At 36.4% G+C, this 15,149-nt stretch overlaps 1 protein-coding gene across 21 annotated transcripts in view; it reads right to left on the bottom strand.

Annotated features, from left to right (window-relative positions):
• Positions 1 to 15,149, bottom strand: part of tp53bp1 (tumor protein p53 binding protein, 1) — a 47,645-nt gene that overhangs the window by 14,078 nt on the left and 18,418 nt on the right. For 7 of the 21 annotated variants that reach the window (XM_087259498.1, XM_087259492.1, XM_087259500.1 and 4 more), the window contains exons 15-21: positions 13,028 to 13,094; positions 12,734 to 12,817; positions 5,182 to 5,470; positions 5,035 to 5,094; positions 4,770 to 4,919; positions 829 to 1,049; positions 453 to 611 (exon numbers count right to left, since the gene is read on the bottom strand). In XM_087259498.1, the coding sequence (XP_087115624.1) occupies positions 453 to 611; positions 829 to 1,049; positions 4,770 to 4,919; positions 5,035 to 5,094; positions 5,182 to 5,470; positions 12,734 to 12,817; positions 13,028 to 13,094 (1,030 nt within the window). The remainder of the gene's footprint in view (positions 1 to 452; positions 612 to 828; positions 1,050 to 4,769; positions 4,920 to 5,034; positions 5,095 to 5,181; positions 5,471 to 12,733; positions 12,818 to 13,027; positions 13,095 to 15,149) is intronic. The other 14 variants (XM_087259503.1, XM_087259494.1, XM_087259505.1 and 11 more) reach the window with 2 other exon arrangements.

The following is a 15,149-nucleotide window of genomic DNA, read 5'->3' as shown; positions in this document are numbered from 1 at the left end:
GACAGAGGAAAATGATTCCTGTTTAAAATGATTTAAGACCTACAACCGAATATCTCAGTGAATTTTATTGACTTTTTAGGGTCTAAAATTTTGTTTTTGAAATTTAAGACATTTTAAGACTTTTTAAGACCCCGCGGACACCCTGAAGTAGTGAGTGGGTCACGTGCATTCCAAAGAGTGGGTAATGATCCGTTAAATCCCTAGTGTAGATGTTGCATCTATATTTGTATTTAACCAATATAACTTTAAATCAAGAATCAAATTGAATAGAGAGCTTATGAATCAGAATTGAATCAGGACACCTGAAACGATAAGGACAGTTAGCACTAAAGTACAGCCTAAGAAAGACCAGATGTCATGCAAGATCATTCATAACACAGTGGATATAGTTAGTGGGTAACTGTGGGTTTAAACTGTTTGAGGCCCTGCAAGCCTACCCAGGAGAACCTCACCTGGAAGGAGGCCTTCCTCGCCGGGCACGGCCACGGGGGCTCAGCTGAGTGGAGACCCGAGACCCCCGTGCATCCGTCACCTCTGACCCCACCACCAGAGTGAGTGTCCTTGGCTGCTGCTGCCGTCCCCCCCGCCTGGGGTTAAACACACACAAGGAGCTGAAACGCCCTCGACCGAATGTGCATGGGAGCAGCAGCCATGAGAGGATACCAAAATCATGCAGCGTTTAATAATGGGGAGGTGAGAACATGCTTGAAGGAAATTTACTAACAATCAGACATTCTGCACAACTTCGCTAAAAGTGTGATGATTTATGAGTCTCGTATGTTAACTTTGGAGTGTTAGTAATGCAAACAGAACAGGGTGACTTCTCACCGGCCAAACTTGGCCCCTCGGCTAGGGGGCATGAGGAAATCAGGCATTCTGATGGGGCCCAAGCCTCCACTGCTGGTCCCGCTGGAGCTGTGGTGCGATGGGGCTTTTGAGGAGAGCGAGCTGACATCAGCTAGGTCTCCTGATGTCATAGAGCTTCCAGTGCGGGACGGGGAGATGTCATTTTCCACAACACAGCGGTCAACCACAGGCTCCTCTGACTCCTTCCAGAAAAGATAGAAAGGAAATTTGTTAAAAGGTGCAGTGCAGTGCAGTGTATTGATTCAGTAAGTAAAATTGTTTTCTGACATCTAAATATTTAGTACATGGCTCAGGCAAGTTAAAAAAATTCTTCTGAAATAGTTTTTGAGCTGAAGATGGTTTTATATTCACATTGGATCATTTCTGAACAATGACAACCTGCTCCCTATATCGTTTACTGCTACTCTGAATATTCGGCCAGAAATGGCATGTAAATATGGCTTAGAAATGAGTGTAATGAGTGTAATTCCTGCACGCCGCCGGTCAAGCTTTAGCTCAACACATGAGAGAGGGTGCTGTCATCTTTCGCTTGTGTTTTCAGGAGACGTGGCTTTGGACGGCAGGGGAGGGACAGTGTTTCAGAGATCTATACTAACAGGTTAGCATTGTGGCAGCTTTAACTTGCTTGTTCTAGACCTATTTGAGTTCTTTACTTCTGTTGAACACAAAGGAAGATATACTGAAAAATGAAAAATGCTGGTAGCTGGGACCCACTGACTTACCTACTATAAAAATCGATGGGTACCAGCAGCCAGTGTTCTAATAAATAGCCTCTTGAGTTAAACAGAAGAAAAATACTCACAAAGGTTAAAAAACACATTGGGGAAAGTAAATGTGGTCAGTTTAGTTTTTTGGGTGAACTATCCCTTTAATAAAAATGTTTTTGATCTGCAAGTATAGACATCATAAATCAACTATGTTAAATATGAATATGCCAGATATGTATTTTTTTTTCCAATTAGAAAATCGATGACAACTCTGAACAGGACACACTGACTCAAGCAGCATGTACACAATTACACATGCATACACACTTGAACAGAAATAAATACAGAATTAAGCAAGCACAATAATAAACAATTCTATCTTAAATTAATGTATATTCTATATAGTGTGAATATAATGTGGATATACTGTACTTAAAGCAGAAGGTCATCCAAGTACTTTTTGCACAATCTTTTATAAATACTGAAAATTTGAAATACTTTCTTCATAAAAGTGTGCTCTTAAGAAAATATGAGAATTCCAGAATTATCAATACTCAATAATGTTCTTACAAACTTAATCCCAATTCTATTTTTGTATCCCTACCCCTTCCCCATGGCCCTTAAAATCGAGTGTGATGGGGAAGGGCTTCAAAATTTAACCCTAAGAAATGGGACAGCACTACAGCACCTGCATACGTCATCAGATGTCATCCCGATCTCTTGCTTCATATGAGAGCAGACGATCATGACTGCTGTAGTTATTCCAGTTGCGTTATTTATTGTTTTTTATCTTCAGGAAATAACTGAAGGCATATATTATGTTATCATAATGATAGATTGTGGCAATAAGATTGTAACTACACTGTGCATTTAGACAGTGGCCATATTTATCTATGTAAACACTAAAAACAACATTAACATTATAGCACACTGTGAAAAGCTCATTCCCAGCCACTAGACTTTTCTGACAGGGTATTCCAGTGTCATCGAGAGTCAGAATGTTTTGGGGCTGCTATACAGGAGTTATGATTATGGATTATAAATAGTGAAATGTAACATTAAATGTTTTTTTTAAGCATGAAGGTATAACACAAATGCGGTTATGAATGTATTAAAACATGTGCTTGTCCGTAGTAAAAATTTGTAATAATGACAAAAAATACTAATTTGTGGATCTCTTTACTTCTGGGTACAGCTATGTTGCCGTTGTGGCTGGTGTTTTCTGGGAAATTTTCTTACCCCTTGGTTTCGAGTGTGGTCTTGAAAAATCTTTGTTCAAAGGGCTATCTACCTCTTCCCCTCAGCCCTACACCTTTAAGCTAAAGAGAATTGGGACACCCCTACCCCTTCACAGTAACGCGCAAAACTAGGGGTAGGGATAAGGGCTATGAGGTAGAACTGGGTTTGGGTTCTAACATTTCTTCATTAGGAAGATTAATGGGATAGTTCACTCAAAAAATACAAATTTAGTCATCATTTACTTACCTGTCACTTGTTTCTTTCTTTTGTTGAACACAAACAATGATAAACTGAAGAATTTTGGAAAAAACAGCCATTGACTTCTATGGTACTTTTTGTTTCCACTATGAATGTCAGTAATTGTTTTTTCATTGTCCAGCATATTGTTTTATATCTTTTTTGTGTGTGTGTTCAACAGAAGTAAGATAATCATAAAAGTTTAGAACCATTTGAGTGTGAATAATTGGCAAGGAAATTTTTTATTTTGAGTGACAATTCCTTGACCCTGGTCGCCTCATTTTAAGATCACATGATTGGGTCTATATAAATCACTTTTTTGTTCACATAATAATTAAGGGCGTACTCACATTAGGTACAGTTGCCTTGAACCGTGCTAAAGCATGATTGTCCCCCCTCCCCTCTCTCACTCAGCACACACTTACACTGCCTTTTGCCTTCCAAACCAGAGCACACTTGCATCATCAATGATGTGACTATTCAGTTTAACAGAAAAAGAAGCACTCTCGCTCAGCACAGTGAAAATCACTTTAGTTAATCCTTTTAGTGGTTTGAGATGCAGTGATGTGCAGTAAAAAAATTTGCTGCACATCACTATACTGTAAAAAAAATTCAGATGTGTGAAATTAGTGAGTATGCTGAATCCCACGCATATTCTCTTTGTACATCCAAATGAACGTGAAACGGAGCGCAACATGCACAAGCGCAAAACACCTCCCTGCCTCCTCCCCCGTATGAATATGCTAATGACTCTACTTTGGCAAAAACAAACAAAAAAGTAATGTCAAAAGCAAGCAAGAAGAGAAACTTTGAACAGAATGTGAATTGGAGGTACTCCTTTTGGAGGTAGACGGTGTTATTTGCAAGTTAGCCTCCAGAATTAATAACAAAAAAAAAAAATAGAGTGGGAAAGTTTAGCTGATGCGGTTAACACAGTTGGGTCTAAACATTGCACCGAATGGATTAAAAAAGACATGTTGAGATCTATAGCTGTAAACTGTTGTAGTGTAAATAACAACCTGAGTGGCGCAGCTCGTAAAGCGCATGGTATTATGTTTTGACACGTTTGAGCATGAACTCGGTTCGAATCCAGCGTCTGATGAACTCATTCTTCTTCTTCTTTGCCTTTATAGCAATGTGCCTGCAGTAGATCGCTTCGATTACATTGGGAAAACAGACGACCACTGCAAATTGCGCTTTAATGTTAGGTTATATACCTGCTAGACATGCAGATGAACCCGTCATACAGCTGCCATTGCACCACGGCTCAAAGACACTTTGTAGAGTGCAATTTAACACAACTGCCTCTAGGAGTCGCTAATGGAAATAAAACAGACACGCACAAAAAATGTGCGTACGCCAGCCATGAAGTTGGCGTGGAGCTGCGCACATTTCCACATTCATTTCATCGGTAGTAAATCCAAACGTGAGAGATTCTGAGCGTGAAACCTGGCGTACGCAAAGTTTTTGTACGTACGCAGCGTTGATACATGAGGCCCCAGGGCCAGCCAACTGAACCATGCCTGGGCCCAATTCACAGCACTCACACTTGTCAAACAAACAGAGAAACGCGCCTGGGCACGGTTCGGAAAGCATAGTGCGAGTACACCCTTAATCATGTTAAGACATAAAACTAAATTGATAACTACATGTCATACTGACCACAGCAACATGAGCAAAATTAGACACTGCCTTTGTCAACAAGCTGACAACTATTACCTGTGTAACCTTGCGGTTAACCTCTCTGCCATCTTCGTAGTAGACATCTGTAATGATGCGAGTGACTGTTGTTCGGACTTCCTGGATGGTGCGAACATGCCTGCGCAATGATGGAACTGGCTGGGTTCTGGTGGGGGTGCTCGGTTCTCCCTTTTAGTAGAACCATAAAACATAAAGACACTTCTGAAAAGCTACAGTCCTTTATATATTTAATAACACTGTATTTCTTGCAAGCTCATTATAAAAATTAAGTGAAGTCTTTTACCCTTCCAGACAGGTTATGTGGTCCAGACAGATCAAAACTTGTTTGCTGAGAAACAGCTTTCTGAAATCAAAGGAGAAAACATATAACAAATTACATTTTAATGCATGATTTACGTATTTATACTAAAATACACAACAGCTTTCTTACTTTGCTGGGTGGACTGGTGGTTGAGCTGATATCTACACTGGTTTGCTGTGACACAGCTTTCTTTCGGACGGGTGTTTGAGGTCTGTCAAAAGTGTCGAGAGCTTCCCGTTCTCGGGCTGGGGATAACAGACCGCTGACCAGAGCTTCAGAATCTGCTTCTAAAGCCCCAGGATTTAGAGATACAGCTTCTGTGACTGAAGCTCTGCTGCTGTTTGAAGTCTCTTTTGGGCAATTTGGAGACAGTTCCGAGTCATTAGTAATGGTGGGACTGAGCAGTTGGCTTGGCTGCCTGTTGGAGAAGTAGAAATGAAAGCAAATAAAGATGTAATAGATGAAAATTTAAACTAAATAATAAACTGTTCATGTGTAAAACAACAACGTGCTACACTTCACTTCACAGAACATTTCTTTAACTAAATTGTAGCATCTCCTATTTAATGACTACAAGATGCTTTATATAAATAAATCCTGCAATTATGAAGGATGTGTAAGTCATGTCATGGTTCAAACATCTAAAGCTGCTTTTCAACTATTATGTCGAAAGGTTATATGAACAGTTGGGTATAGTTCTAGTTGTATTTCTGCATTAGCCTGATATAGTGCAGCACAATCATAAACAGTTTTGGTAATTGTGTGAAAATATATAATATCCAAGGTTAAGTAAGCAAAATGACTGAGTATCACCCTACAAAATATAATAAATTGTCATGGTCAAAACATATTGAAAATACAACGAAAAGAATGGGAGGGGTGTTAGAGGTATTAAAGTGATGTAGAAAATATGTTAGGTTTGTTATAATGAGAATAACATTGGATACTCCTTTTTCTCACAGCTTGACTGGCTTGTCAGATAGTATGGGCTAATGCCATGAAAAATGACTTAAGGAAGCTCCAGCTAGTATAAAAAAGACAGCAAGATTAATCCTTTAGTGTCTGTATGGTAGAAATATTAATTTTATGCACTTAATTTAAATAGCTAATAGGTGGAAAACAGAACAGCCACAAAATCATCATCAACATGAAAAGTTTTACATTTTAAAATAAATCAGTATAATCAATTGCAATTTAATGTCCTTCAACATGTACAGTTGAAGTCAGAATTATTAGCCCCCCTGAATTATTAGCACCCCTGTTTATTTTTTTCCCCAATTTCTGTTTAATGGAGGGAAGATTGTTTCACCAAATTTTTAAGCATAATAGTTTTAAAAACCTATTTCTAATAACTGATTTATTTTATCTTTGCCACGATGACAGTAAATAACATTTTACTTGTTATTTTTCAAGGCGCTTCTATCCAGCCTAAAGTGGCATTTAAAGGCTTAACTAGGTTAATAAGGTGAACTAGGCAGGTTAGGGTAATTAGGCAAGTTATTCTATAACGATGGTTTGTTCTGTGGACTATCGGGGAAAAAAAAATTTGCTTAAAGGGGCTAATAATTTTGTCCCAAAAATAGTTTTTAAAAAATTAAAAACTGCTTTTATTCTAGCCAAAATAAAACAAATAAGACTTTTTCTAGAAAAAAAATATATTATCAGACATACTGTGAAAATTTCCTTGCTCTGTCAAACATCATTTGGGAAATATTTAAAAAAGAAAAAAAAACATCAAAAGGGGGCTAATAATTCTGACTTCAACTGTATATGCTACTACTAGTCGAGTAACAGAGGGTAGGTTTTTATTTGCCAATGCCAAAACAAATTTTCTTATTCGTACAGTGTTTTTAGGGCAATATAATTATGGAATTTCTATCATTAATCAAGAAAACTAAAATAATTTTTCTTTTTTAAAAACTAGTTAAGGCACATCTGTGAATTCTGTATGTATAAGTGGCCATATTATACATACTGTATAATGTTGAAGAATTATATTGTAATGTGTTGAGAAGTATTATAATGCATGAATGTATTATGCATTTTATTATGCATTATAATACATTATAATTGATAAATAAATTCTATACATAAGAAAATGTAACCATTTATTATTTATTTATTGCCACGTCAGCAACGTATGGCTATTTCATGGCAAGAAGGATATACATAAAAATATGACATGATTAAAAACAAATTTGTATTACAATAAAACGTTACTTAGACAAATATATAAAATATAAATACATAAAATTCACACAAAAATATATTCAAACTTAAATATGATTTTTCAGTTCAATGTTTGATAAATCATTTAAGATTCTACCTGATGGTACTTTTTTAAAAATGTCCATTAAAGAACTTTCCTTATAATTTTATCTAACTATATTCAAACTTTCACATTCCAACAAAATATGTTTGATAGTAACAGCAGCCTGACAGTAATTACACTTAGCTGGGTCTTCGTTATTGAGTAGATACAAATGAGTCAACCTAGAATGTCCAATTTGACATCTAGTGTAGACAGCTTGATCATGCCTGGTCTCAAAATTCTAATTTGTTAAGTGTCTTTCATTTATTTTGGGGTTAATTTCCTGTCATTTATTATTTATGCAGTTGTCTTATGTACAGAATAATGTATGTTCTTCAAGTACTGTGGAGATGCCTGGTAGACTAAATATGTGTCAGGGCATAGCTAACAGGATCCAAACGAATTCAAATTCTCCATTTATTTTTTCTTAAAATAAGTAAATATCAGAAAAATGCGTCCCCAAAACAGATATATCTGATTATTGTTCATAATCGCTGTTTATATTACATTTGCGTTACCAAGGCAATGACTCAAATGCATTTGTATCACATTCCATCGACCTTCAATTATCAGCACCACCCTGGAAATTGAAACCGAAACCAAGCTGACGGTCCCAGATCACCATGAAATGGAACAGTTGCTGTGGCTTAAAGAATTAGTTTATCCAAAAGTGAAAATTCTGCCAATAATAACTCAACCTCAGGTCGTCCCTAAGCCCTGAGAGCTTCATTCATCTTCAGATCACAAATTGAAATATTTTAGATGAAATCCGAAAGTCATCAGGACCATTGCTGTCTATGGAGGATGAAGAATCTCTTGGACATCATCTAAAATACCTTAATTTGAAGATAAATGAAGGTCTCAGAGGTTTGGAATGACATGAGTAACTAATAACAGATTTGTCATTTTGGTTGAACTAACCTTTTAAGATCACCTGGAGAAGGAGAAACCTTCAGGAACCAAGGCTAAAGACACGGGTCAAAACAAAACAAAAAACATCCCAACCTTGAGCTGCTAAACTGGGTCATGCTCCACTGTCTGGCTATCTACAGCTCTGACCAGGCAATAGTAGCACTATCAAACCTACTTTAAGTTTCTAAATAGACCCAACACAGAGGAAACTCTATTTATAACCTCACCAAAAAACAATTCAAGGTCAGCTGTGCCCAAAACTATTCATATGCAGTCTGCAGTCAAGACAGGGCTTTCTGATAATCCAGTTTAGAAACACTCCAGCATCTCCATCTGATAAACAAACAGCTACACCTTCACTATTGCTAACTTTGATTAATCAGTAATAAACATTATATAACGCTTTACAGATAATAGTGCAGCTTGCTCTTGTATATTAGAAGTCAATTCAAATATTTGTTTAAAATTATAAAATTTTAATTGTTTGTTTAGTAATTTCTCATATACGAAAAAAAGGCCCACAGTGGCTTCTCCTACCACAGCAAATTCAATTTATCCTTTTGATATTTGGCAGAAGGAAGCAACAATTTTATTTTTTTTTGATTCAATGAATAAAAATAGTAATTTATTCACAAATGTTTTCAATAATATTCAGGGTTTGACATCAACACCCACCAACCTGCCAAATGCAAGTAGATGGTGGGTTACATGGTCATTCCCACCAGCCACTTTGTCATGTTGAACTTAATTTTGAAATTGTAGTTTTCTTAAAAAGCAGAGTTTAACAATAAGCATAGCGCAATGAGGGGCCAATGTGAGAGATGACAATAATAACTGTGTTTGCGTGAGCAAAAGAAAGCAGATGAACATCGAATCAGAGATGATCACGCCATGGCGAGACAGGATTTCAGTGTCAAGGCTGATTTCAGCTGATGTGACGTTCATTTTAAAAACTTTAAAAGTTTCAAAAAGAAACTGCTCCTTTGCGAAGAATCCGTGCCTGGAAATGCAACTGGTGCATTCGGTTCAATTTTAAATAGACTGGACAAAAAACAATGCTTGTGCATACACAGTCCAGCTGCTTTCAAGAGCTCCAGAATTTTTTAAGGTCATTTGTAAGCAGCAGGTTGCTTTCGCTTTAGCCTTTCATGCAATCATCCTTTCATTATCACACACAGCATGTTTTTTAACTGCTTTGTTTTGCTTACAGTTATTTTGGGGTAAGAATTGTTTATTTTTGGTGTGACCAGATAAAAATTTGCAATGAGACACAATGAAACCACTTCACATTTGCTCATGCTCATTAAGCAAGCTCATACACAGCACAAAAAAGTGAAATTAATGAGGAGTGGCATGTGGAAATAACAAAAAGTCTAAATCAAATAATTTTAGCACACCAAAAAAAAAAAAATTTTATGGATATAAAATATATTTTCTCAATAACAAAATTGTGGCTAGTGAAAATGGCGAGTGGCTAGTAACGTTGGAAAACTACTAGCCACAGTGGCTGGTGATCAAAAAAGTTTGTCAAGCCCTGATGAAATCCAGTTTTGTCTACACTCAAAAATTATTTTGCTGCCTGTTCAAACAACATATTTAAAACAAGTTTTTTTGGGGGGGTCAACTTAATTGTTTTATATTCAAACCACTTAAATTTCAAAAACAGTTAAGTTAACTTATCAATTTGTATAGGGACAACATGAAGAAATTATGTGGAATCCAGCATTTGTTTAGTGTATACATCTAATTTGCATATTTGGATATTAAAAGTGACCGATGCATATCCTCAAATAGTAACAAAGGCAGTTTGTCTGTCTTTTCTGCATAGCATTGCTTATTGTTACAGCTAGGATAAAATGTATATATATATTGTTTTTGTTAGTTTGGAAGTTATTCCCCTTAGTTTACACAAAGCATCATGGTGTGTAAACAAAAGATGGATAGAGATGAGGCCTGAGTGGAACAATATTAACAACAAACCACATTCTTTATTTATTCTATATTATATTATATTATATTATATTATATTATATTATATTATATTATATTATATTATATTATATTATATTATATTATATTATATTATGTTTTGTTCTTGTTTTATATATTTTTAATTTTGCATTGATAATTTCGGTTATGGCTATATAATCATTTATAAATCTTCATTCATTAATTTTTTTTTTGCTTTTTTGGCTTCATTTGTGGAATGAACCGCCAACTTATCCAGCATATGTTTTACGCAGCGGATGCCCTTCAAACTGCAACCCCACACTGGGAAACACCCACACACAGTCTCATACACATACATTATAGCCAATTTAGTTTATTCAATTTACCTATAGCGTGTGTCTTTGGACTGTTAAGAAAACCAGATCACCCGGAGGAAACCCACGCTAACACGGGGAGAACATTCAAACTCTACACTAAAATGCCAGGGACTCGAACCAGCTACCCACTGCGCTACCATGATGCCCTTTATAAATCTTAGTTATTCATTTTCATTCATCTATTTATTTGATTTAAACTTTTAGTTAATTTATTTTGATAATTTATTATATTAATCATTTATTGATTTGATTTCTTTATGTTATATATTTCTTAATACCTGTTCTGCTTTTAGTCTTATTGTTTAGTCTTATAGTTATTGAGTTATGAAATGTTCCTCTCCACCGATATGAGATATGAAGGCATACATCTAATTCAGATGCATTCATCTAATAACATTTGTTATATTTGTGCTGTTCAGATGAAGTATGAAAACGCACCAAAACACATGAAACTAACATTATTCATTAAATCCTGCTCTATTATTATCATCTCTTCGTCTCCTGCTTCTGCTCTTCTCTGGCTTTATTCCACAGTCGTCTCCTATATTGATAGGAGACTGTTAATTCAGTTGAATACTGGTTAACAGGTTTGAGTATAAGAAACTCTGCTGACTTGTTGTTCAGATAGCTGGAGGAACTGACATTTCCTGACAAGATCTGGCGTCCGAGGCTTTATATATATATATTAGAAAAAAATAGGAATCTGTTGAAGTTTTAAATTAAAAACTGTAGCCTATTGTAGCTTTAGCCTACAAACTGGCCAGAACATTAAACTTTCCTTAGTCAGAATTTGGCTATTTGACTAATAAAAAATTAAAACATAATAAGAGAAAGAAAGAAAAAAGAAAGAAAGAAAGAAAGAAAGATAGAAAGACAGAAAGAAAGAAAGAAAAAGAAAGAACTTCACATTTTTTTGTGAAAAAAGTCAATTTGATTTGATTGAAAATTCATGGATAACAAAAATAGCCAAATTAGTTTTCAAATTAATTTTAACATAGGATTCTTCTTGGTCCTAAAGCCTTTTTCAATGGATTAATTTCACTGTTTATGATGACATAGCTGTCAAAATAAGACAAATGAGCTCATGTATGGGAGAAATTCTGGACCTTTGTCATTGAGAGATGGGTTTTTCCAACCACCCGAACCCCCCTAGCTATGGGCCTGCAAAGTTAACATGAATAAGGTTCAAAATGGGATCATTTGGACACTTACCACTAGTTTTTTTCAGTTTGGAGCTGGAATTCATGTATATGCTGTGATGTCAGTTCAATGTACAGCATGCATCGCATTATCAGACTATTGTTTACATCTTGGAGTGAAAACAGACTGAACTTAAGGCCGGGTGAACTGGTCTGATAAACTCACTACACAGACACCACGACCGTCCTTCTCGGAACCGTAGATGGCCATGGCGTGACCGCAGTATACCTCGAACGTCTCCCTTGTCAGCCATCATTTGACACAGGCGCGCGGCTGCGCAGACCCATACCGATAGCGGAAGACGCGTCTCTATAGCAACCTCTCGTGACACAACCTCTCCAATGCGGGGCCTTGCGATATTTGCAAACAAAACATATGGATCATTTTATTATCATTTGACAGTAACAGAAGAACGCCGCGAAATGTAGCGAAGTAAGAGTTATGATTTTTCTCTAATAATTTACTTGAGTAAAAGTACACATATTTAAATGTACTCAAAAAGTACGCGTTACCCAATAATTTTACTCAAGTAAATGTAACTCATTACTACCCACCTCTGACATTGACAACAGAAAATAAATGTTGTTTTCATTTCATTCCCTGAGACTCCCTCCAGACTCTCCCTTTTTTACATTATGCACTGACGCACTATGATTTAAATTCACAATGAGCAGCACAGCACCTTTCTACACTGCAATTTGCATTAGGGATTAATAATACACGATTTTTATCCTGCATCATAATTTTCATATTCAAATACAGTCATATTCAGTCACAACCCCACATTAGAGAGCCTCGAGAGAGAGCACATAATTAAATACATCAAGCAAACCAGCACGACATTACAACCCAAACATTATATTTTTAACTCTAATAAACAGCAGGTCATGATTTAGATGTGAGATTACTCTTATTTAGATAAGTGTTATACCTGATGAGAGGATCACTGGACTCTGCATCGTCCTCTACCTGTGTCTGTCTGTGCACCTCCCGAACTCGACTAAAGACAGACGGACTGTAAGACAGACAAGGAAAGAGAGCACAGTACAACAATGAACTCTAAAATCTGCAGTTCTGTCCAGTATTTGAATAAAAAGCAGCCCTGAGGCATAATTAAGGAACTGTGTTAAAAAGACGAAGGCAGTGAATCAGCAACTGTGAGTGACAGCACATAAACACATCCATTCCACAGATAAGCTTCTGCATAGCAACCACAGCAGGTTACCTGGTTACTGCCATGGCAACAGCAGTAGCCTTGGAGACAGATCCTTCTTCATCTGTTAATGACGGCTCTGTGAAAGCATTAAAAATCAAGCGTAAATGGGTTGTGGTGAATAATGGGTTATACATTAACAATAGCTAATCATTTCTAGTTTTATTATGAAAGAGATCATACACATTTCTCAGTTTTCTCAGTAAAACGTTAGTATTTGTTTTATTCTAGATAGGTCTGATAAGCTTTTATCCAAATCTCAAATATTTATGGAAAAAAAAAAAAAAAACTCTAAAACTGAGAATTTACAAGTGTTCTGTGGTTGTATAAATAGATGTATACATTTACTGACCACTTTATTAGGTACACCTTACAAGTACTTTTGGACCCCCTTCAGAGCTTCCTTCAGAGCTGCCTTAATTTGCCGTGGCATAGATTTAACAAGGTACTGGAAACATTCCTCAAAGATTTTGGTCCATATTTACATGATAGCATCACGCAGATATGAATCTCTTCTGCATACCTCGGTTCCAACGAGTGGTTATTTGAGTTACTGTTGCCTTTCTACCAGCTGGAACCAGTCTGGCTATTCTCCTCTGATCTCTGGCATCAATAAGGCATTTGCGCCCACAGAACTGATGCTCACTGGATATTTTCTCTTTTTCAGACTATTCTCTGTAAACCCTAGAGATGGTTGTGCGGGAAAATCCCAGTAGATCAGCAGTTTCTGAAATACTCTGACCAGTCTGTCTGGCATCAACAATCATGCCACCTTCAAAGTCACTTAAATCTCCATTCTTCCCAATTCTGTTGTTTGAACTGAAGCAGATCATCTTGACCATTTCTACATTCCTAAATGCATTGAGTTGCTGCCATGTGATTGGGTGATAACAAATTTGTGTTAACAAACAGCTGGACAGGTGTACCTAACAAAAGTGGCTGGTGAGTGCATGTATGGAGAAATAATTTTACATGTTTAAGCATTTAAATATTTTCATCATTTAAAACAAAATTGATCTGATATTTTTTATAAGTAATATTCAAGGTTCCCTCTGTGAAACGTCAAATCCCCTTCCACTGTCTAAAAAGCTGAATTCCCATGACCTATGATGATTAGAACAAACAGAAAGATTACAACTTTTACAAATAACTACAGATTTTATGCAGATTTTGGCCAGCCAGGACAAGGTTTAACTTCTTTCTGTGCCATCTGCAATGTTTTATGTTAAATAAAATTGTATTAACACTTCAAGTTGTGCGATACCTCAAGCACTGAGATTCTCCTGAGGGGTGTGATCCACTTTGGACCATATTTAGCCAAAGCCTAATTGAATAAGGCTACATTTGTTGTGTTACATTTATAAATGTTTTTTAATGCTTTGCTGAAGTGATTTTAACTGTTTTGTTCTGAGTTTTGTTCTGATTTTGATTGTTTAGTCAGTTATGTATCAAATATGTCTTTTTTCTCAGTTTCCCTTTGTAGAATTCTAGAAACAGTAATGAAGAACTAAGATGTGTACATTTGTGTATATTTTCACAGCAAAACCACATAAGAAATTCCAATATTGACACAAATTTGGAGAAATATCACTATAAATCTGTAATTTTAGGCTTGAGTAATCAAGCATTTTCCCCCATCTTTAGAGCTGTCGGTGAACCTGTTTTATTAACATTTTGATTGATTTGCATTTATATAATGATTGCTTTGAGGGGGTTGTCCAGAATGTAATTTTAAGGCTTGATTGTGATTGCTGATTATATTCAGCTACTCTGCTAACATGAAAACGACTGTCATATTTCTTAGTTCCTCCGAAAGGCCCGGCCTTATGTGACTCTGATTGGTCATCTATCATAATGTGCTGTGAGTCCCGGATCGGCTCCACGTCACGCCCCTACAAGCACATGCTTTTGTGCTGTGTAAACAGTTAGTCAACCGCTCTCTAAAATAAAATCTGGAAAGTGTCTTTAACAAGTGAAAAATCGCCAGTGTGTGAGAGAGATCGCCAGTGTGTGTTTGTGTGTGTGTATTGTCTGTAGATGCATGTAACAAGAGAAGCGCATGTGTGCCGGACACATATATTTCACATGTATTTGGAATATGTATGGGAAAGTAATATGAATCGTTCACATATCT

The sequence above is a fragment of the Danio rerio genome, chromosome 7 (genome assembly GCF_052040795.2).
Source record: "Danio rerio strain M-AB ecotype USA chromosome 7, GRCz13ab, whole genome shotgun sequence".
Classification (NCBI taxonomy): Eukaryota; Metazoa; Chordata; class Actinopteri; order Cypriniformes; family Danionidae; genus Danio; species Danio rerio.
Note: the sequence above shows the minus strand (reverse complement) of the source record. Positions and strands in the feature narration are given on the sequence as shown.